At 41.3% G+C, this 25206-nt stretch overlaps 1 protein-coding gene across 3 annotated transcripts in view; it reads right to left on the bottom strand.

The window, feature by feature from the left end:
• Positions 1-25206, bottom strand: part of WSCD2 (WSC domain sialate O sulfotransferase 2) — a 309162-nt gene that overhangs the window by 163689 nt on the left and 120267 nt on the right. For 2 of the 3 annotated variants that reach the window (XM_088449095.1, XM_088449096.1), the window contains exons 2-3: positions 17018-17132; positions 4511-4695 (exon numbers count right to left, since the gene is read on the bottom strand). The exons of the other annotated variant lie outside the window; for it this stretch is intronic. In XM_088449095.1, coding sequence (XP_088305221.1) covers positions 4511-4695; positions 17018-17132 — 300 coding nt within the window. The remainder of the gene's footprint in view (positions 1-4510; positions 4696-17017; positions 17133-25206) is intronic. 3 annotated transcript variants of the gene reach the window in all.

The following is a 25206-nucleotide window of genomic DNA, read 5'->3' as shown; positions in this document are numbered from 1 at the left end:
ACTACAACCATATGTTTGCAGACAAACAGCATACTTAAAAGATACTACTCAGATTCTGAACATTCTCAAAGACATCCAATGGGAAGAACAACTATGGCTTGTGACGACAGACATTACTTCATTATATTCAATAATTTACCACACACAAGGTATTTCCAGCATTGGATACCATTTAGATAAAGACAATTCTTTAACAGATGCACACCGAGATTTTATTATCAATAGTATTAAATTCATACTCAAACATAATTACGTATGGTTCGACAATCAGTTTTTTCTGCAAACCACAGGTACAGCGATGAGTACGAGATTTGCCCCAAGCTACGCCAACTTTATGAGTTGGTGGGAAGACCTCAACATCTGGGGTCGATTTGAGCTTGGGGCAAATCTCGTACTCTGGAGAAGATACATCGACGATGTGTTTTTCATTTGGCGAGGACATGAGCAATCATTGCACAACTTTCTAGCCTTGATTAACAATAACGACAACCATCTATGTTTTACTTCTAATTACAGTAAGACACAAGTTAAATTTTTAGACCTCAACATATTTATAGAAGAGGGAACTGTACATAGAAATACTTACAGGAATTCAGTGGATGTCAATAGTTTCATCTTGTCAAGCAGCTGGCACCATCCACATTGGCTAGAAACGATACCAAAAGGACAGTTCCTCAGATTAAGGAGGAACTGTTCAAAATTAAAAGATTTCCGGACACAAGGACAGGAATTATCAATTCAATTTTTGGACAAACAATACAACAAACATACAGTAGAACGAGCATTCAAGGAAGCAGAACATTTAGAAAGAAATAGCTTACTCGATTATAAACATGATAAGAACCGGAAAGACATGGAAACACCATCATTCATTACGCAATACTCCAGAAAAGCGAAACCAATACAACAAATCATAAAAAGACGATGGCCGATCCTACTTGGGGATGATAATCTTGCAGACATTTTACCATTAAAACCAAAAATTGTGTACAGGAAAGCACCTAATTTGAAATACAAATTACTACACAACCACATTCCACCAAAACAACTCCTACAAACTACCATTGATAACAATACACCTAAATTAGGATTTTCTATTGTGGTGGATGCATAGGATGTAAGAATATGGGACAAAGAACGACAAAACCCACCACCACATTCAAATCCAACAATACAGAACAAGAATATCCAATAACCAACAGAATCACATGCCACAGTAAAGGAATAATATATTTATTAGAATGTGGATGCGGTAAACAGTATATTGGGAGGACAACAAGACCTTTGAGAATACGCATAAACGAACACATCAGAAACATCAGAAAAGAAGTTGTAGAGCATAACCTTTCGAACCAGTTCAAGCTCTGTCACAATAGCGACCCCAAAACACTCAGATTCCTAGGAATCGAAGAAGTCACACCTAATTGGAGAGGGGGTAATTATGAACACAAAATTAACACAAGGGAGCTGAAATGGATGTATGAGCTTAATACATTCGCACCAAAAGGACACAATTTGGATAACGAAATAAAATCCATGGTATGCAAAAAGTGATTAAAAATCTACACTCCTTAAGAACATCTGACCTTCACTTTAGGATTAGTATAAAGGATCTATTGTTACCGTTATAATCCTTACATACAATACTTCTTACTCCCTGTGAGACATAGGACCAATTGTGGGTCATATTAGTATTCGTACCAACATGGGAGTGTGACTCCTTCTCTCTATATGTGTGCGGTCGTATATGTTTGTTATACATGTTGATATAGATGTGCGTATGTATGTATGTATATATATATATATATACAGTTCTGTGTATGTATGTGCTTACGCTCAATACAATAGACACATTGACTACTAACTATTGAGATATTCAGGTGTGCACACAATTAATTCTTCATTTTCATTTCTATTTAATTATTTTATTTTACTTTATTTCATTTAATTTTAATCTGTTTATGCCTAATACCCTATTATTTACACCAATAACTTACTATTCTATTATTAATATTAGTCACCTTTTGCCGTTTTTATTTTTATTTTTTTCATTTTTTTATTTATTTATTTAATGAATTCTATTATTTAATTGTGTGACCAAGATGCCAATGCATATAACCAGCTATGCACTTACAATATGCAGCTCAGCATTCAACCACTTGTAATACCCTGTTTTAATGAGGAATTAGAGTAAATTTGTTGACCAATCAGGACTTGCTGCATTTACATAGGACCAATCCATGTAGAAGACCCCTCCTATATAATGCTGGAGAAAATGTACTCCTCTACTGGCACACAACTCCTTGAAAAAGGCCAAATGGGCTGAAACACATTGGAGAACAAAAGAATCCACCACAGGATTATCACAAACATTTATATTTTGAGGAATACTGCTGTCCATACAAACGGATCGAGCTGCGGCTCAATCACCCTCACGTGACCATACCCGGATGAAGCAGACGGGGGAGAAGCGTACAGAGGAGAAGGGACGGACACGTAATTAGACCAGGAGAACCAGACGGGAAGAAGGGAACACGCATCACAAGTCAGCACAGCCGGCAGGAGGAAGGAGCGGACAGCGGCGAGGTTAAGGAAGGTAAGTCTCTGGTGTGGTAGGGGTGTATGGTTATTGGCTTCAGAGAGTCCGACCATAACATCCCCTCACACCAACGGCAACAACTGCTCCGGAGTGCATTTCTGGCAGGCATCTGGGATCAGGCGCACTGCCAGTACTTGCACCAGAGTTGTTAGTAGCACGTTGGAGTTAACCCCCTACTTGCCGACTAGTCCATACTCCCTTCCTCAAGAAGTATATCCCGGGCATCTCACCACCAGCGCTACATTATAGTACTGTCAGGTATCAGCAGGATGCTGCTGGTACCATTCACAACCCCATTCACAAGACTTTTTGCCTACATTTCCATTTTACAAGCATCATTATTCCTCTGGAAGTGACTTAATTTGATTTCTGATACCTAATCAAGGTCACCATTACCATATCTGGATAAATGCAATCATTTGTACGTTCAGCAGTTTGATACTGATCTCCTCCATATATTTGCATCATATGGTATTTCTGCTCATTACCATACCCTACCTAATCTTATTTGTTTATGTTATATGTAGTGATTTATATTTAGTTTGTGTATGTCTTTTACCATTAAAACGTTTTTTCTTAACATATTTACCCTCATATTTACCATCATAATAATTTAATTAGCCCACATTGGACCAGTTCTTTAGTTTGGCATGAGATATAGCTGAGCGCAGTATATAATTCAAATTATCTATTCCTATATCTACAGAGTCAGCTGCTATAATTTACTGCAGTTCGCTATTACCATACCCATTCTCAGTGCGCAGTTATCCTACTCCCCATTTTCTTTAATGCGCAAGGAAGTAAGATATATGTGGACACATCTGTAATACATTTGTACTGTGCATGAGTTCTGTCTTTATTTTAATATTTCCTTTACAGGGAGACTATAGGTACCAGAGGCCCCTTAATGCCCCGCATGCTGGTAAATGTGGTTCTCCAAGTACCGGCATGCGAGGGAGGCTTGCCGGTATAGTCCCCATAAAATGACAATATTACTGTAACTGTAATTTTTACAAAACTACTATCAACCCCGCACCCACTATCCAGGGGTGTGGGGGATAGCCCTGCTGGTTCACCCCCGGCCTGGGGAGACCCCTTCATTGGGGTGTCTCCACTTCCCCAGGAATCCCCGGCCTGAGCTGACTAGTGTGGGGTGCTAAATGCTTTGGTAGGGGGATCCAGTAAAGCGTGTCCCCCTGATGTGGCATTACACCCCACACCCCCACTAGTTAGAGTCCGGTGCTGGTTGTTGAAAATATGGGGGACCCCTATGTCTATTTTTTCCTTTATGCTCACAACCAGGACCGGCACACACAGCACGGTGCTGGTTGTGCTTTGGGAGGGGGGGGGCCCACGTAATTTTTTTTCTTTAGTTTAACTCTTTCATACAGCTAACATACAAGGAGCCTGCTAAAATTACCAGCATGGAGCAGGTCTATTATTTTGGGGATGTGTTTGATTTTGTGTTCGATTTTCCATTCGAATACTAGTAAATCAGGGGATCCTATGTTAGTCTATGTAAAAGTACCGATGTTTTGACGATATTTGATTTTGAAGGGAATTCAGTTTCATATTCAATTTCACATTTGATTTTGACTTTAGTAAATTTGTGATGATCAAAATCAAATGCATATCGAATGCAAACTCACCCAAAATCAACCACATTTGAACTTTTGTAAATATACCCCTAAAAGTTGTATAGTAGCTTTGTAAAAACAGAAGGTCTGAAAATTGCCTTGGCATTCAGTAGCTGAAAGAACCATAACAAATAAACGCAATGATTGCATAAACACCAAACAAGAAGAAACATTTTCACATTTTCTCTTTGTTTTGTTTCCATGGTATTTTCCACTCATACATTGTGTATGCCAATACAAAGTGATGCAATGAGCTACGGAGATTAGTACTCACACCTCCTTGCAGACTCCTGGGTGAGCTCCAGTCTGAAGATGGACAAGCGGTTGACTCCACCACAAATGTTGCTTTTCTCCCCCTTGCACTCCATGTTACATTCTGACTCGCTGACATTTAAGGCTTTAATTTTGTGACCACAGTAGCATTCTGCTCCAAACTCTAGTCCAGCATACATGTATCCCCTGCACAGAAACAACGTGGCATATAAAGCATCACATCCTAAAAACAACCTTATAAACAATCTTCTAAAATGCACATTTCCTTTTAACTGCAAACTTTTTTATCTACTAATGGTAGGAACTTGGTGGCTTAGGAGATACCATGGTGAGTACTCTAGATCAATGAATACGCACATTTATACAGCTATGTCCAAAAACAAGATTTAATTTTGCAAGACAGGGTTGATTAAAGAAGATTCAGGTAATGAAGACATTACACGTAACGAGGAAAGCAGTGCGTTTTACTCACTGCAAAAGTACATGAAGTTCATCAATTCAATGGGATTGCAGTTTACAGGTGCATATTTAAACTACTACTACTAACACAAAAGTAGTGTGGGATGTTGAAGTGACATCTTCACTCTTTCACCATGAGCATTGTCAAGTGCACAAGATTATCTAGGGCAGTTCCAAACCCAGAATTTTCCTTATGAATGCACTTATTGGACACACACGGGAATCACAGCACAAAGATGCAGATGCCCAGCAATACATAATGCCGCCCACTTTACTGTCCGCTAACGTCTGTACTGATGCACAAGGCTGAGAAAACATTGGGAAAATTGAGTAGCATCAGTGGCGTCAATTCATACCAGACGCCCGGAGGCAAATTCTAATTTGGTGCCTCCCGTCACAGCCACTGACATTGTAATGCCGGACGTGTCACACTGACATAATCTGGGGAGCAGCGACACCAATGAGTAGGGACAAACTATAGATAGACAGAGGCGACAGCTGATGGTCGGACATGGAGCTTTCCACTAGTGTATGGTGGCTTCTCAGGTGCTGGGAAGAGGTGCCATGTGTTGAGCGGTCATGAGGGTATACTCCGGGTACATAGTTACAGCCCTAAGTGGGGTGAATATATTGTGGGCAATGAAGGAGGTGCCCCTTCAGTGCTGGCGCCCGGCGCCTCCATTGTCTCCCATAGTTCTGCCCCTGAGTAGCATCGGAGCAGCACGCAGGCTAAAGGTAGACCTGACCCTGCCGCAGGAGTTGCCTGGCATTGTGCAGAATAATGCCAGGCTGCGTCCGGCATCTCAGTGGCTAATTTATGCACGCCCCTGTAACAGGGTGTGAACGCACTGGCAAGCCTGCGTTTGGCCGACCACTCCCCGTATCCACCCACAAATGGCACTTCCTGACAATCATTTTTCCCTGGGTCTGCGTATTGACTATGCTCGCTTTTGTGACCCAGATGCATGCGCAGACTGCGAACATCAGCCGATTGCGTGCGTCTGCATCCGTGCGTTCCTTGCTGAATCAAGCCTTGTACCCAGCAATGCACAGTCTTTTTCTTTCTTTCTTTCTTTCTTTCTTTCTTTCTTTCTTTCTTTCTTTCTTTCTTTCTTTCTTTCTTTCTTTCTTTCTTTCTCTCTTTCTCCTTCCTCCTCTTTAGCACTCCCTCTGCTCTTTTTCCCTCATCTGTCCCCCTCTTACTCCATATCACTCTTCCCCCACATCTAACTATTTCTCTCATCACTACTTTATTTTATTATATAAATTATCTTTAACATGGCCTTTTTCAAGTAGTTTTTGATATGTCCTAAACTTTTCTTTCTGTATGGGCCTGTACATCCTTGGGTTCCTTTTTCCTTTATTCTATACTGTTATCCTTTTTAATTGTGAATAATGGTGTGATGTAATTGGGGGATTTGTGATGTGTAAGTATGGGAAATAACAGAAGTGTTTGGAAACTAAACACAAACAGGGGGATAATAGGATCCCCAATCCCGGCTCTAAAGGATATATAGGATGAATAAAAATGATTTTACAGTTTCAATAATAACATCTGCTGCAAGTCAGTACAGAATAAATGCCATATACTGTAGTCTTGAACAAAACACTAAAAATTAAAACTACTGTAACCCGACTGCGCCTGTGTATAAAATGCAGTGATACTAGGACAATACTTGTTAGCAAATTATCACAAATGGCTTCTCTCAAGAAAAAAACAACATTTAATAGCAACAAATATCATATAAATAAAAATATATTTTATAAATATCTTTATAAAACTGTAATTCCCATCTTCTTGGTATAAAGATCGCAGAGAAATATGCATAAAATATGCCCATATAAATAAAAAAGTCAGATGTTTTTTAGGGGTGCTGAATTTGTGAAATAGACAGTCCCAACATGAACGTTTCAGCATTTGATATATATCACATTAGTTCCATAGCAAGATAGTTATTACTTAGGGGCCTATTCATGATGTTAATTATCGGGGTCCGATAATTAACATTCTACCTTGCAGCGGAATCCGGGGCAATTCATCATTGCTCCGGCGCAGTGACAGCTGATGCAAAATCCCACCACAGCCCAATATTATTCTGTAATTTTGATTATTTTAGATTCATTCCTTTATATATTTTTTTTATTACAGTGGTGGGGTGGGTCCATCCGCACTAATCGAGTTTCAGATGCACCCATAGGTGTTTGGGTTTAGGGACTGAAACGTAACCTCAGTTTTTAATAAGATAACATGATTTTGAGTTCAATAATGTTGCAGTACTGTATGGAAGGCACAACATAGCTCCACAACTCCCCCGCACCCTGCAATGACACACCCATACAGTTATGGGGTGTAGGGGTTCGAGTGTCGGCTTTCAGATGCACCTCAGCATCAGGGGTTCAGATGGGTCAGACACATGCACAGCATGTTGGGGTTCAGGGACTCACAGAGGTCTCAGACTCACCTTCAACATGTTGGGGTTCAGGGGCTCAGACAGGGGTCAGATGCATGCACAGCTTTCAATGAGATGGAAAGAGTTACAGTAATGTTCACTACTGCTGGGTACTGGTGTGGATTAACAGATACAGTACCCAGTAAAAAGGTTGACAGTGTCTAGATAGACACCAGATGTTAGGTCAACGTGGACAAAAGGTCGATAGGGACAATAGGTCGACACATTAAAGGTCGGCATGTAAGATGGTCAACAGGTCCAAATGGCCAGCATGGCCAAAAGGTTGACAAAAAATGGTCGACACAATAATGATCAAAACATTTTTTTTTCATAACCCTAATCTTTACCCTAACCATGACATTGATGCCTAACTCCTCCCCTCCCCTTGATGCCTAAACCCTAACCATCCCTCCTGGTGCCTAACCCTAACCATCGGAGTAAGTTCCTAACCATAATCCTCCGGTAAGTGCCTAACCCTAAACCTAACCCAAGCCCTATAAAAAAGGATCAAGTGTCGACCATTTTTTGTGACAGCCATTTTTGTGTCAAACATTTTTGTTTAGACCTTTTGACCAAACCCTAACTGCAAAAAATACTAATAAAACAAATAATCATGTGTCAACCATCTTTGTGTTGACCTATTGACAAAACCCTAACTAAAAAAAATAGTAATACAAAAATAATAATCATGTATTGAACTTTTGACCATTTTTTGTGTTGACCTTTTTTTGTTTCAACCTTTTGACCAAACCCTAACTGTAAAAAATACTAATAAAACAAATAATCGCATGTCAACCATTTTTGTGTCAACCTTTTGACTATGTGGGCCATTTGTTTACATCGATCCATACTGTACAAGTTGATGGATATCCCTAACAAGCAGGCCAAGCAGTGTATTTGCATGTTGCATGTTCGCACAACCAATCTTATTAATATTGCAGAAGCTCATTGAACGGGATGCAAATCAGTACACATACAGTGCTATGCAGTAGTGTAATTGGTGTGGTATTATGATGGTAAACCGATACATTAGCAGCTAATAAGTTAACATTAGTGCGTCACAACTACAAATGCCGATTCATTTACAAAAGTGTACGTACTATAATTTGCTGTAAAAGGGATATATTTTTTAAAGTAGATACACTTTTTAGCTTCCCCCACTCTCCCCCCAGGCGCTTCTCAGATTCATTTACAACAGGCTAGGTAATTGTAACTTCAGAGTTGGCTATGCACTCCCCCCCCCACACCACACCAATAAAATTCATGATTACAGTTTACGTCACTGTGTTTACCTTCCTCCATCCTCTGTAGGTATCTCGGCACCCTTCTCCATCCACCTACGCTGTAACCACTATACCAAGAAGGTTTTCACTTCTATCTACTGAATCCTTGTGCACTCCACCCATCTGCTGCCGTTAGGGAGGGCACAGTAAGGGAAGCATAATAATAATAATAATAATGATAATAATAATAAAAATTGTCTTCCTTTCAAAATATTATACTAGTACATGTAAACTCAGTACCCGAGCATTAGTGAATATTTATACATCCCATCTCATTGAAAGCTGTGCGTGCGTCTGACCCCTGTCTGAGTGCCTGAACCACAACACGCTAAGGGGGTGTGACCCGTCTGAGCCCCCAACTCTGTGGGTGCGTCTGAAACCTGACACGAGCACCTGCACCCCATAACTGTTTGGGTGTGTGTAATTGCAGGGTGTCGGGGAGTTGTGGAGCAATGTAGTGCCTTCTATACAGTACTGCAACATTATTGAACAGGAAATCATGTGGTCTTATTGAAAACTGAGGTTGCGCTTGAGTCCCTGAACCCCACCACTCACATTGGTCAATGCCCCTGGCTGTTTTGCACCAGACGCAAACTTGCATCTTATTACTGTATATAGTACTGTAGTTGCATGGGTTGGATACTGCAGTGTCCATTTTCAATAAGACTAAAAATCCCAGCCTGCCTCAGAATCTCATAAAATACATACAGTACTGTAGTTTATGTCCAGACAGTAATTGGCGGCTGAAGTACAAATACTGTACAAAGAAAACATATATTTTTTAAAGTACAGGACTCACACACATACTGTACTGTAATGATTTAAAACTTTATTACATATTCTTCTACAGCTCTGATTCCATGATGAAAACGCTGTACTATAGTGTACCAAATCACAGGTTCTGATAGCCACTCATTGGGCGGTGACACAGAAAATGCATTGGATATCTGACGCATGCACAGTGTAGTTTAGGAAAAGCGACACCTGGTGAACAAAAAGTTGTATTACACGCTATGACTTTTTCCAGAGCCACACTTCGTTCCATTGCGATCAATACTGAATGGTGCCACTTAAGGCGTACCATATGCCGTAAGATGCAGGGCGCGCTACATGGCATATGGAGCAACAAACTACAGTAGCTGGGCCCATCTGTATCTTGCTATGGAACTATTGTGATATATATCAAATGTTGAAACGTCACAAATTCAGCACCCCTAAAAAATATCTCAGACTTTATTTATACAGGTATATTTTATGCATATTTCTCTGCAGTCTTTATACCAATATGATGGGAATTACAGTTTTATACAGATGTTTTTGATATATTTTTATTTATATGATAATTGTTGCTATTAAATGTTTTTTTCCTTGAGACAAGCCATTTGTGATCATTTGCTAACAGGTATATGTACTAGTATCACTGAATTTTATATACCGGCACAGTCACATTAGTTTTAATTTTAATGTTTGGAGACTGTTGATGTGTGTTCTATGGAATATTGAGAGTAAAATCACTGACACAGGTGGAAGGGGTCAGAGCTCACTGCAACTGTTATTATATAACAATGTGATGACATAATTTGTATCACTCCAGATTGTTAGATATACAGTACACTGATATAGGTGTATCTGGTTCTGCACTTTCACAAATTACTTTTATTGGCTGTCATATATCTGGTTCTGCACTTTCACAAATTACTTTTATTTTCTGTCATGCATTAAAATACCTAAAGTACAAAATAATAATTGTTACAAATAACCTATTTACTAAGAACATACAGCCAGTCTTATATTAAGGACTTTCTATTAAACTCATCTGATCAAATACACAATAATAAATTAATATGTTTGCCATATTTTCCTCTAATCAAACACCGACCTTGCTCAGCTGTTACTGAACTATAATTGTAATCAGTGCTATTTTTTAGCAGGAACTAAATTCCTCAACGTCTCATTAACTGTCCTGGGCTAAAATGTATTTTCCATAAGATAAGTTTTATTATAAAGCCCCTTTTGACTGCCTTCCTTTCTAAACACTATGTAAACATATATATATATATATATATATATATTATATATATATATATTTATCATATAATTGTTTCTCAATAGCCCCACCCCCAGTAACTCCACCCACAGTTCTTGAAACTATTATTCCAGAAAAACAGCCCTGATTGTAATTGAAATTAGGTTTAATAAATATTTTACTTATTTTGAATAAATATAATTGTACATGTTGAGTCATATCCAAAATGCTTGGGACCAGGGGTATTTTGGATAACGGAATATTCCGTATTTTGGAATATTTGCACTTAATAATGAGATATCTTGGGAATAGAACCCAAATATATACACAGAATGCATTTAAGTATTATATACACCTTACATAGACAGCCTGCAGGTAATTAAATACAATATTTTCAATCATTTTGTGGCTCAAACAAAGTTTATGACTTCATCAGTAAATGTATATATTGCCAGTAAAAAGACAGTCTAGATATTATGCAATAAAGAGGTCAGTGATGGATACATTGTAACATTATGCCAAGGCATACAGTAATGATTTTGAGATTATAAACTTCGCAAACTGTCCCTTAATTAGAGACTCTGGGATCCATTTTCGATTAAAGGCTTATAGTTATGTCGGTTGTGGACAAATTTAGCATAACAATGGTATAAACTGATATCTGTCAGTAAACATTTATGGAGTTGTCAGGAAAAATATTTAACAGTTGGAAACCTGGAAGTGTCATTCCAATGCTTGCCAGATAGTACTGCATAAGCTCTGCCGCCTATATACACTTACATGTGAGTGTGTAGCGTCATGAGATAGGCAGCGCAAACATATCACTCTCAAATAATTGATCTGTTCACCTAATGACATTCACTGTATCAGTTAATTTATTATTTATAAAAATGTTTGGGAATATTTTGAAAATATTTTAAATGCTGTCTTTTTCAATCCTCTGTGCAACTTTATGAGAATACACATATGAATGAAGGTTAAAATGAAGATACTTGTGAGGCTCTGCCACAATACCTGTTACAGACTTTAGGTATCAGTGCACCATCAACACTCGCAACTCACATTCTTTTTCTCTCACCATCTTGTTAAAGGTCAACTAAATTAGGACTAAGAGACCTACATTTTATGCAGCCATTATAAAGCCTCACTTCTCTCTTCTCTGCTGGTGCTTCAAAAGTCTTAGGAGTCTTATTTGCCTATTTATCAACTTTGTCTTTGTCCCTCAAGATTCTACATTCTCCAACCCACTAACTTCAGCTTTATCCCTAATGATTCTACTGTACACTCTCCAACCGAGTAACTGTAGCTTTGTGCCTCATAATTCTACATTCTGCAACCCACTAACTTCAGCTTTATCCCTAATGATTCTACTGTACACTCTCCAGCCGAGTAACTGTAGCTTTGTGCCTCATAATTCTACATTCTGCATCCCACTGACTTCTTCTTTGTCCATAATGATTCTACTGTACACTCTCCAACCCACTAACTTCAGCTTTATCCCTAATGATTCTACTGTACACTCTCCAACCCGCTAACTTCAGCTTTATCCCTAATGATTCTACTGTTCACTCTCCAACCCACTAACTTCAGCTTTATCCCTAATGATTCTACTGTACACTACCCAACCCACTAACTTCAGCTTTATCCCTAATGATTCTACTGTACACTCTCCAACTCACTAACTTCAGCTTTATCCCTAATGATTCTACTGTACACTCAGGGCCGCCATCAGGGGGGGACTGCAGGTACTGCAGTATCGGGCCCGGACACTCGGGTGGCCCGCCCAGCGCTTGCTACATACTGCCAGCCACTACTACTAACCCCCTGGCCGCAAGTGCCACAGTGACAGGTCTGGCGGCATCCTCTACTATACATCTGCCGCCGCCGCACATTAGTCACAGTTAAGTGACTTGTCACCTCACCCAGCCGGGCCCGGCAGCTAATGGCGTAACTATGGAGGGTGAAGGGGGTGCGGTTGCTATGGGGCCCGCCGGCCCAGCGATCGCACCCCCTGCACCTTCCTTATGCCGGGCGCCCGCTGAGATTGTGTTACCAGTGGATGCCCGGCTCCTACTCAACCCCCCGGCGGCAGCCGGAGGACGGAGCTCACTCCATCTTCCGGGTCCCGCAGTGCACTATGGGAGTGACGTCATGACGTCACTCCCATAGTGCCGAGGAGTGGGCGACGGGGCGGTCGGTGGATTCACAGGAGCGGGATAAAGGTAAGGTTTTTTGTGTGTGTGTGCGTGCGTCCGCACGCGTGGGGGGAAGCTACTGGGATCTCACTACTGGGGGCTCATTACAGGGGGCTCACTACTGGGGGCAGCTACACGGGGTCACTACTGGGGGCATTACAGGGGGCTCACTACTGGGGGCAGCTACAAGGGGTCACTACTGGGGGAAGCTACAGGGGGTCACTACTGGGGGCATTACAGGGGGCTCACTACTGGGGGCAGCTACAGGGGGTCACTACTGGGGGCATTACAGGGATCTCACTACTGGGGGCAGCTACAAGGGGTCACTACTGGGGGAAGCTACAGGGGGTCACTACTGGGGGCATTACAGGGGGCTCACTACTGGGGGCAGCTACAGGTGGTCACTACTGGGGGAAGCTACAGGGGGTCACTACAGGGGGCTCACTACTGGGGCAGCTACAGGGGGTCACTACTGGGGTCATTACAGGGGGCTCACTACTGGGGGCAGCTACAGGGGGTCACTACTGGGGCATTACAGGGTGCTCATACTGGGGCATTACAGGGGGCTCACTACTGGGGGCAGCTACAGGGGGTCACTACTGGGGGCATTACAGGGGGCTCACTACTGGGGGCAGCTACAGGGGGTCACTACAAGGGGTTCACTACTGGGGGCAGCTACAGGGGGTCACTACTGGGGGCAACTACAGGGGGCTCACTACTGGGGGTAGCTACAGGGGGTCACTACTGGGGGCATTACAGGGGCTCACTACTGGGGGCAGCTACAATGGGCTCACTACTGGGGGCATTACAGGGGCTCACTACTGGGGGCAATTACAAGGGGCTCACTACTGGGGGCATTACAGGGGGCTCACTACTGGGGGCATTACAGGGGGCTCATTACTGGGGGCAACTACTGGGGGCACTGCGTAAGGGGCACCATTATATATATATATATATAATATTTTGTATAGGTATGGTAGCGGGGGAAGGGGGGTTGTGGGAAGTGGTGGGGGTTTGTGAAGGTTGAGGGGGGCCCTGCCTATTATGACAGTCCCAGGCCCCACCATTTCTGATGGCGGCCCTGTGTACACTATCCAACCCAGTAACTTCAGCTTTATCCCTAATGATTCTACTGTACACTCACCAACCCGCTAACTTCAGCTTTATCCCTAATGATTATACTGTACACTCTCCAACCCACTAACTTCAGCTTTATCCCTAATGATTCTACTGTACACTCTCCAACCCACTAACTTCAGCTTTATCCCTAATGATTATACTGTACACTCTCCAACCCACTAACTTCAGCTTTATCCCTAATAATTCTACTGTACACTCTCCAACCCAGTAACTTCAGCTTTATCCCTAATAATTATACTGTACACTCTCCAACCCACTAACTTTAGCTTTATCCCTAATGATTCTACTGTACACTCTCCAACCCACTAACTTTAGCTTTGTGCCTCATAATTCTACATTCTGCAAATCACTGACTTCTGCTTTGTCCCTTACAACTCATCCTGGGTAGATGTACTAAGCCTTGGAGAGAGATAAAGTGGAGAGAGATAAAGTACCAACCAATCAGCTCCTAACTGTTGTTTTACAGCCTTGGAGAGAGATAGTCTATGTACTAAGCCTTGGAGAGAGATAAAGTGCCAACCAATCAGCTGGGTACACACTGACAGATATATTGGGCGATCAACTGATTGGCTAATGTATCTGCTGCCCGTCGGGCAGTGTGTACCCGAAATATGAACACCGACGTTCACCGACATATCGCATTGGCTGTGCTGCACAGCTGATGGACAGTACTGGCTGCAGACATATCTGTCTATTGGCAGGTGTGTACAGGCGGTCAGCAGACCGCCCGTACACACACAGCAGCAGCCGTGAGGAGGGGGGCAGGATCCCCACCCACCGGTACACGCCACCTGGTCGCCGGGACCTGCGGGCAGGTATAGATGATGGTTGTTCAGTGTGTACAAACAACCATCATCTGCAGATATATCTGTATAGTGTGTACCCACCTTAACTGTCATTTTTCAAATACAGCCTGTAAAGTGACAGTTAATAGCTGATTGGTTGGTACTTTGGAGGAGATGTATGAACCACCGAAGCGGTATCAGCGCATGTTATGTGCTGATACTCCTTCTTCCTCATGGCAATTGTTTATTGGAGGGCTGGGCAGAAAATGACAGGGGCAAATCGACAGCTGCAGCTGGCATTGCCCTATCACCACTGTCCCTGCTGTGGCGGCTGCTGGCTCCGGAGGCTGCATGCGAGATCCCGCGCATGCTCAGTGGAGCCAGCCAGGAGTGAGACACAGCGCATCAGCACTAGACTGATGCACTGTGAACTCTAGCAGGGATCATCAGAGGGGAGAGTTTTCACTCCTCCGCTCCGGCTTCGCCTTGGTAAAGAGGCAAAGCAGGAAGCGTTATAGCGACACGATAAGTGCCGCTATAATACATTTGCCCCTTTTATCTCTCTCCACTTTATATCTCTCCAAGGCTTAGAAAATGTTCCCTCTATCAGGTCTAAGCAGTTTGGCTGGTTATGGTGTGACTCTTTACCAGCTAAGTAGTTATCTCCTGGGAGTAACCACCAATGATACAGGTGTTTATAAATAAGACTTACACAGAATGTGCAACAGTGAACAAACATCATTTTAACACAGTCTTATGTAAATGGAAATTCTCAACTCTCATGTGTATTTTTCTATTTTTATCTACTGTGCTGGGCATCCTATTTCTAGGCTCTGACACCTGTGGCCACTCTATCTAAAGCTTACAGTATGTCTATATTACAAAACTGAATCATCTGTTAGCTGCCCATCCATTCTGTGTACAATAATTATAAGTAATCATTATGAATACATACTAGATTTATGTAACATAATAAACAGTTGCCTGCTGCACTGGTGCTCAGTGATCATGGGTGTTATTTTTTCCTATATTTAAACCATGACATTGCCATATTATCATTTAAGTTTGGAACCTTAGGACACAGAATTTGGTTAATCCCATTTTTATGGTCCAGTATAGGACAAAGCTTATCCCACACATCTGCTTTCTTGACTAAAAAGTTATTTTATTCAAAAGAACCTTTAATTACTTGATCATAGCTAGTTTCTAATTAATTAATGTATGTATTTACTTAACTGATTCGTTATAGTATGGACACACCAGTATGAAAAACAAATTTACAGTGGTCACACACAAGTGGGTCTGGCTTACTGAGAACATACAGGCGGTAAGTGCAATAGATATTGTTTGCCATTGAGAATACAGCAATTTCCTTCTGCATCAATGTATTTAGCAACGATATATGCCTATAATGGATATTATTTATATAAGAAAATGAGTCTAACAAAATAACATAGAATTATTAGCATAATAAACACTGTAAAATAAATCTCACATTCAATAAATCAAGCCGTTCCACTGTTATATACAGTAATTGCAATGGTTTGCTAAGTGAAGCATGGTCAAGCAGACATTGAAATATGCATATAGAAGCATTAAAGCTACTGCAACACCTAACAGTCATGTACTGGAGGGAATTAATTGAGATACTTGGATTTTAATTATAGAGAAACGTTTATTAAATTTGTTACTGCTGTAAAACCTCATGAGAATCTTGGTGGCCTTTTGCTATGCGTCTATGACAACAATTTACCCCAAGAATTCCCTAAGGGATTTGGGAACAGCTGAGCTATTCATGCAAGAGTGGTCTAGTGGGGCTTTTTTTCCAGAGCTGACTGAATATGTTTACTTGTAAAGATAATAATAATAATAATAATAATAATAATAATAATAATAATAATAATAATAATAATAATAATTTATCATCCTGTCTAAAATTTACTTTTTTTTTACACTTTCTTTTACTTTACCTTTTCAGGTTTTACTATATGCAGCTTGTACTGTAGGGTTTGAGTGAGTCTTACTCAAGTCTTGCATATACTGTATATGTTGAATACATCTCTCAGTTCAAATCAGCGGATTAAATAAGGATCAGGTTTTGGCAGGGGGAAAGCATTATTGGCGTGCACAAACTAATAAAGCTCCATTCATTCAGCTATCGCCATCCTACCGTTCAGCACAGTTGTCCTGGCAACGAAACACTGTCATCTTTTTGTAGTCAAAAAAGGACACTCCGTGGAGCGCTCTCTGCCGCGTGTCATCCATGTAGCATCCAATATACTTTGCTGCAAAACAACAGTAATGCAACACGTTAGAGGCAGCCTAGAAGAGGAAGTCATGCATTACACTGCTGAAACCCTTCTGCTGAATATTGATCTTGGCTGTAGTTGTAAATTGCTTTATTTAACACTGCTGAAATATTTGTATAGTCTCAGGTTATTCATGCAGCTGTTGGATTGAATTTTCTAGCAATGCTTTGGTCAAATAATTACTATGTACTATAAATTCAATGCTGTATAGAAGCTCACATCATTTTTTATATAAGATCCTGGCACATATAAGGGTTATATTTTACTTTCTTTTAATGTGCTTTATTCATGTAATTTGTCTTAAATTCAGACATTTATTTAGCAAGATGCAAAAAGTGAATATCAGTTTCCCATTATTGTAGTGCCATGTTTGAATGTGACAAATCTCAAGGTGGATACACATTGGAGGGATGTCATTACGATTTGGCCAAATTGGAATGACAAATTGTGCATATTGTGCAGTGTGTATGCACGATATGCGCGCTCCTGAGGTCACATGCGACGGCGTCAAGTTTGATATGTGATCGTTCCGTACTTCATTGTCACTGCAGTGTGTACCGGCAATCATGCCTTCTAAAGAGGACAAGTGGAGAAGTTGCCATAGCAATCAGCTTCTAGAAATCATTTATCAAGTATATTTACTAACATAACTAGAAACTTTGGGCAATTTCGCTACTTTAGAAGGTTTGATAAATCTACCCGTATGGCGGAATTGTCACAATAGATGCTCCAGATATGGAATAAAACAGGAGGCTAAAATAGAAGTGTAACCTGTGAAACAAATAATATATGCTCCCTGAAGGAACATTGGCCCTGATTCAGAGCCGGACGCTCTGACCAGAGCGCTCGCTCTGAATCAGGGCCCACCTCCATTAATATGGAGCGTCCTCCTGGACGCTCGTATAGCTGTGGGTCACCACCCACAGCATATACGAGCGTGCAAAATGATGGTCACGATGGTCTTGACCATCGCGACCATCGGAACTGCGAGTGAAAGCCTGTGGTTGGGTTTCTCAACCGCAAGGCCAGGAGTGATTTTGGCTCTATCAGAGCCAAAATCACTCCCACTGACATCACTAGTGATGTCAGTGGGGCCGGCTCCAGATGGTAGGCGTTCCCATGGGAACGCCTCCGTCTGGCAGGCACGCCCCCGGCACGCCCACCAAAGGGGGCATGCTGTCAGTCACCATCGACAGCACGCCCCCTTTGATGAGACACTCCGAGCGAAGGAAAGTCCTTCGCTCGTCGGGTCTCGCGCATGCGCATGACGGAGCTCCCTCCGTCGTGCGCATGCGCAGTGGGGAACATCGACCCACTTGCAAGCGTACTGCCGCTCGCGAGTGGGTCTGAATGACCCCCATTGTCCCGTGTGTCCCCGGCAGTTTGTGCTCAGTGTCGTTAATGACACTGAGCACAAAACACTGAACGAACTCAAGAACAATTTTGTGCAGTGCCTGCTCCCTCCCTCATCCCCGAACATGTCCAACCTGACAATATCGTCAGGTTGGACAGGAAGTTTGGTCGATGAACGAAAACTACAAACTACAAACGGGAGCGCGCATTTGTAGTTTTCATTCATCGTTATACCTCTGAAACTGAACGATTTTGTGAACGATTTGTTGTTAACGACAAATCATTCAATAAATTGTCCCGTGTGTACGCACCATAACACATATTATTATATTATTTTTGTTGTTATTTTTCATAACTTCACTTCATATTAATAAAAATGAATACTCTTTATTTGATCCGTTTTAGGTTCATTTACCTAAATGTATACTATATATGATACAATGGGGATTTTTAGTACTTTACATAACAAAGTGGAAGCTGCTAAAACCAATCTGGCAATACTCTTCAGGTGCATGTAAGGGAGGGGTCATACTAAACACTTTAGTACTTTAGCAAATAATTTTTTTTCAACAGTCATTTTTGAACTCACCACAAGCAATCAATAAAGAAAGAAACAAACTCATCAAAACTCATCATACAACATCCTCACATCCGGCAGAACTGAAAATTCTATTTGCAAGAAAACTATAATTTGGATATGGGCAACTTCCATATTCACCAGGAAACTGTATTTTAAAGTTGACAAATACAGTATATTTAGAACTATATAATTCATTGGTGATAATATCATAGAAAACAACAACTTATATTTTTATTATCATCATTATTATTATTCTGAACAAGGAGCCAACATATTGCACAGCACTTTACTTTGAATGGATCATGATTCTAATTATTACATTATGTATCATGACATGAAAGAAAATGTCCCTGCCCAAATGAGCAAACAATCTCTGAGGTGTGTCTTTTAATTCGGGTTTCCTGAATGAGCAATTTAAAAAGTAATATTACACAAAAAGGATCACTTTGTTCCCTGTACTGCCTTAGAGCTCAGATAGACTGGACTTAAACATTTTCTTTACATTTTCCTATGTAAAATTTATTATTTGTTGCTGCATGTAAGGCAAACTATTTTACATTTAGGTGGGACCTACAGTATAATGACATTATGCAAATTGAGTATGTTTTACAAGAGTCATATTTTTAAGTTGGACACATTTGGAACTTCCAAAAAGGTCAGATACATGGCTAAAGGTGCGTAAACACGATACGATTAAAATGGACAATATGAACGAAAACTATATTGATCATATCGTTATCATTCATATCGTGCATATTTCGGTGCCCAATGACAATGCACTGTGCATGTATGTATGGACGATATAGATACCATCCATCGACCGTGCATGCAAGCCAATCTGGTCGATACCGACCAGGTTACTATAGGGACCCATGATCGTTAATCGTGGATCGCTATAGTCGCTGGTGAGTTGGTGGTGTGCTGGATTATCGATATCAATCTACCAGCACACCCGAGAGATCGTACAATGATATCATTATCGTTGTCGATCGTCCCGTGTGTACTCACCTTTAGCCATTAAGTTGCTAAAGGTTTACCATCCCGGGCGGTTGCACTAGTTGCACACTCCTTTTTACAGCCTTGTGTCTGGTCCTAGCATAATCTTTGGAAACAACCTTCTAAATTCAATCAATCTATTCCTAGTTTTACAGGTTAGCAGATGGCCCGGGAAATGCACAGTGTGTAAGCAGTTAAAACATCAGATCAATGTCCAGCTTACTATCACCTTAGGACCTAATTATTTATACAATTAAAGTTTTTTGTTTTCCCAAAAAAAACCCAGCTGCTTAAGATTCAGTAATATATGAAACAAGAAAGTGTGTTCACAACTAATAAATGGTCACTTTTGTGTGTTTGAAGCTTTTTATTACCTTGGTAACCTTGTGCCTAGATACTGACTTTACTACAGAAATGCAAATGAAATGTCTGAGAGCACCCCATTTAAAAGTATTGGTAGAAGACCTGCTCTCTGGGAACAAAGTGGTAGTGGCCAAATCAAGAGATTTGGCTGAGAGAAAAATCTGCCCAATCTCTCCAATTGACTGTGCAAACTGATGGTACCATCTTGACTTCTAAATCCAAGCCCTTCCCCTTACAAACAGATGCTATATTGCACATGAGACATGCAACATCACAATCATTTGTGCTGACAGACTATCGCAATTCCTCGATCCCCAGATGCCGAGGTCGGGGCATCGGTGAAATCCAATATTTAGGATTTCACCATTTTGCCAATCCCGATCAAAATAAGATCGGGATCATCAAATCGGGGATTTTTAACATGAAGAATTTAATTGATCCTCGACAGATCAGCGAACATCGATGGCCGTTGATCTGTGTTTCGACTGACTGATTGACAGTTCTGGTCACATCGAGAAATTGGCAGGCAGATTTATGGGGCCCTTTTTACTTTCGTGGATTCTAAATTCCTTTTACTGATTGTATATTTTGGATGCTTCCATGTTCCCCAAATGTGTCTATGTTATAGATTAAGATTTATTTAAAAGTTATATTTGTAATGTTTAAATTGCGATGTAGTCATTATCCCGGCAGTTGGAAACCCTGGGTCAGAATCCCGACTACCGACAGTAAGTATTAGGGGGAGGGTTAGGGTTAGTAACTAGGGGGAGGGTTAGGGTTAGGCTGCGGGGAGGGGTTAGGGTTAGGCTGCGGTAGGGGAGGGTTAGGCTACTGGAAAGATGAGCTTGGGTTAGGGGTTAGAGCTAGACTACTTACCATAAGGCATTGAGATTCTGACACTCGGGATGGTGATGACAGTATTCTGACCGCCGGCATCCCAACCGCCGAGATCCCATAACCAACCCGTTTAAATTATATTATATTTACCAGTAACATTGGCCCTCAATGGTTTGAAATTGAGATGCATAAAAGTAGTTTTGGCTGCATTCAATAACAACCATCACCACAAAAAATACAACACAGATTAATTTTGTTGACAGAAGTTACAATAAATAATTAGCTTTTTTTTTTAGCATATTAAAATATTCATGTGACTATCTAACTCCTGTCTGTGTGGGTCATAAACTGTGCCAAAGACACAGACTGCATTTTTTCAGATATTATAGTAAGAAAGAGACTCTGAGATGCTACGGATCAGGTCCCAGGTGAAGAACATACTTTGTTTCAGACTAAAGCACAGAATAAATATTCACACCACACTTTTTCCCGATAAACCCACCTGCAATTAAACACCTGTGGGCAAGAGTTGTCTTCTATTGCTACTGAGTTTCTTATCCAGAATAGTAAGTTTGGTAGCTGCATGGTGTCATCTTATGTTGCAAAACGCAGCAAAAGATTACAGGAATAAAAAAAACTACTATTATGTACATTTTGTATATATTTAGCACCATATGCATATACAATGCATCACGTGGTACAATAATCAAATAAATATGAACTGACCATCAGTTCTCTAAAACAAACTTTCTTTGAGCTTGGTCATCTTGCGCAAGTGTAACCAAGCTCTAACAACAGTAATCAAAGCGATGCATGAATTCATAAAGACAAATCTCAAAGACAAGTATGAATCACTTTCTTTTTTTTACTATGGGGAATAAGCAATCTGCACACCTATTAAACACATACTTACATAGAAAGCCTTACATTTTTAATGACCATGATAGAACAGACAACTAACACCTCAATATATCAAGGGCATAAAGCCTGCTCAGTTTCTGCATCACAAATCCTGGTAACATGCTTCATGGCAGAAGTGGGTAAAAAAAACTAAAGAGCAGTTCTATAATTTCCAGGTAATTAAACCTAGCAAGAGACAAGGTGAAATCACAGACAGAAAGCTGTGCTGTGCTGTAAGTGCTCTGATTCTGATATAATTGATCTGGAAGGTGAACAGACTGGCCTAGAAACATGGCCCACACAAGCGGCTCGCAGGAAACCTCGAAGGATATCTGACTGTGTGCTTCATATTTCAAACCCTGACGAGCGGATTCACTAAAGGTTGATAACCAACGTTAAATGTAAACATAAGCAACAGACATTAGTATAATTACGGTATATAAAAAAGGCAATTCATAAATAATACATATATGAAATTTTAATTTAGAAACTCAGCATCCAGGAAGCTCAGAATACTAGTTGTGATAATGTCATAATGTGAAACCCGCAGTCATAGGGCCTGATTCAGACCCGGTCGCAAGCGACGAGCGCTCGCAACCGGGGCGATGGTGGCCCAGAGCACATGCGCACGACGGAGCCGGCTCCGTCATGCGCATGCGCGAGACCCAGATAGCGATGGGCATTCCGTCGCTCCGGGTCTCGCACCAAAGGGGGCGTGCTGTCGATGTTGAGTGACAGCACGCCCCCTTTGGTGGGCGGGCCGGGAGGGTGGCTGGCCAGACGGAGGCATTCCCATGAGAACGCCTACCGTATGGGGGCGGCCCCAGTGACATCACAAGTGATGTCAGTGGGAGAGCTTTTGGCTCTGTTTGAGCCGAAAGCTCTCTGGGGCTTGCGGCCACGAGACCCTACAACAAGGGTCTCGTCGCATGCCCGATAGTCGCGATGGTCTTGACCATCGCGACCGTCATCCTGGCCGCTCGCATTAGCTGTGGGTGGCAACCTACAGCAATGCGAGCGGCCAGGAGGCCGCTCCATAAAAAAATAAAGACGCCCTGATTCAGAGCGAGCGCCCTGTCAGAACGTCCTGCTCTGAATCAGGGCCATAATCCCCAATGCCTCAACATGTAGCCATATTTATCAACTGCTTTATGTAGGATATATTGCAGTAAGCATCGGTATCATACTACCATTCCCATGTACTCTATAGGAATGGTACATTTATCAAACTCCGAAAAAGTATTATTTTTCGGAGCATGAGGGCTGTATCTAACATCATCTACAGATGGCGTTAGCTGGAATGTTTGCGGAGATTGATCGGGGGAGAAGGATCTTGTCAGATCCCTCCCCTATCTCATTCAGCGAGATATGTATGTGTTGCTTGGACTGAGCACATGAATACTACTCCTCCACCATTTTATGGAATCAATTTAATTAGGGCCGATGCATGCGCAGTGCAGGCGATGTGCTGATAAAGTACTATTAATTCACACCTAAAATGTTCGTTTTAGTTCACAGCCCCACAAAGCTGCATATGTAAATGCACAAATTGAGGCTATCCATGTACTCTTTTTGTGCGCACTGCACATAGCCTATACATCGTGATGCAACGAGCAATTTTGCATCACTCTTAATTGAGTTGACCCAGGTACAAACAAGTTAAAAAAAAGTTTCAGCCCCCCCCCCCCCCCCCCTAGTAATTCTACCACCCGCAGGAACTGCCTAGCAGTGGCAGTGACTTTCCATTGTAGTGTTTTTTCACCCTGGAACCACCAGTCCAGACTGCGACAGCAGAGAGCACTTCCCATGGTAAGCCACTCCTTAGCCATTACAGCAGTCCTTGCCAGCTTTTAGGGGCTGTAGCCGATGCAGTCCCTAGAAACCAGCCAGTTTGCTAATTTGTGCACATGCGCGGGATTACGGTCCTGTGCATGTAACGACCCTTGACAGACAGGTAAGGAGCTGGTTAAAAGTTGAAAGAGCATGAAGACAGATCGGTCCATCTACACCTAGAATTCACCTTATGAGAATTAGTTTATTATTTTTTGGGGGGGGGATTTCTGCTTAAAGCAATTTATATAAAGTTCTATGAATTCATAACCATGTCTTATGCTATAACCCCAGAGTGCAAAGCGATGTATATTTGTATACATTGTTTATTTATTATATTTTGTATTCAATATCTTCATTTTGTTTTATACATTCATTTTCATAAATAAGAGTTTGTCTTTCCCTCCTTTCCTTCCTCATTAACTCTAATTTACTATATATTATATATGATGCTCCATATTCCAGGAAATAATCCATTCATAACTACATACTAAATCTGTGGCAAAGGTTTCTAATTGATTAACTTGTATGAAAGAATTAACTCCTCATTTCCAAATATCCTTAGTGTTGCCAAATGCAATAGCACAACTCTATAATTGTTTTGATTTAGTACAATTGGCAGTCATATACAGTACTGTAAATCAGCGTTTTAACATTTTGACAGGGAATTCCACTTTGGAAGGTTGTGACAGAGAAGCTACCGGCCAGGACATAATGCAGAAGATAGAGGTGCAGTGAAATTAATGTTTTAATTACTTTAGTTTTAGTTTGGTTAAAGATGAGGCAGCGGAAGGTCTTCATTTTGGTTGATGTCAGCCTGCTGATCACAGCAATTACTAGAAGTCCAACTTATCTAAGAGGGTCTAAGGGTCATCTTTGTTGTGTGCAAATTATTGCAAATTTTAGCAAAGACAGAATGCGGCAAAGAAAGATATAGCCGCACAAAAAGAATGGCGAGAACTCAGTGCGGTAATCTATAACCACAAAACAAAATGGCCTTAGATGGCCAATTGCCAGCCCATCATCAGCACCTCAAGGTATCCACCTCTCCTCCCATTGACACAAAGAAAGCCCACCTGGACCGGTGCCACCGCTAACCCCACTAGGGTAAAACCAGACTTACCCATGCATTGGTGGGTAGAGCATTTGAGAATTACCCCAGAATGCTACCATTCTTTCCTGCACCCACAT

The sequence above is a fragment of the Taudactylus pleione genome, unplaced genomic scaffold (genome assembly GCF_031769625.1).
Source record: "Taudactylus pleione unplaced genomic scaffold, aTauple2 ptg000479l, whole genome shotgun sequence".
Lineage (NCBI taxonomy): Eukaryota > Metazoa > Chordata > Amphibia > Anura > Myobatrachidae > Taudactylus > Taudactylus pleione.
Note: the sequence above shows the minus strand (reverse complement) of the source record. Positions and strands in the feature narration are given on the sequence as shown.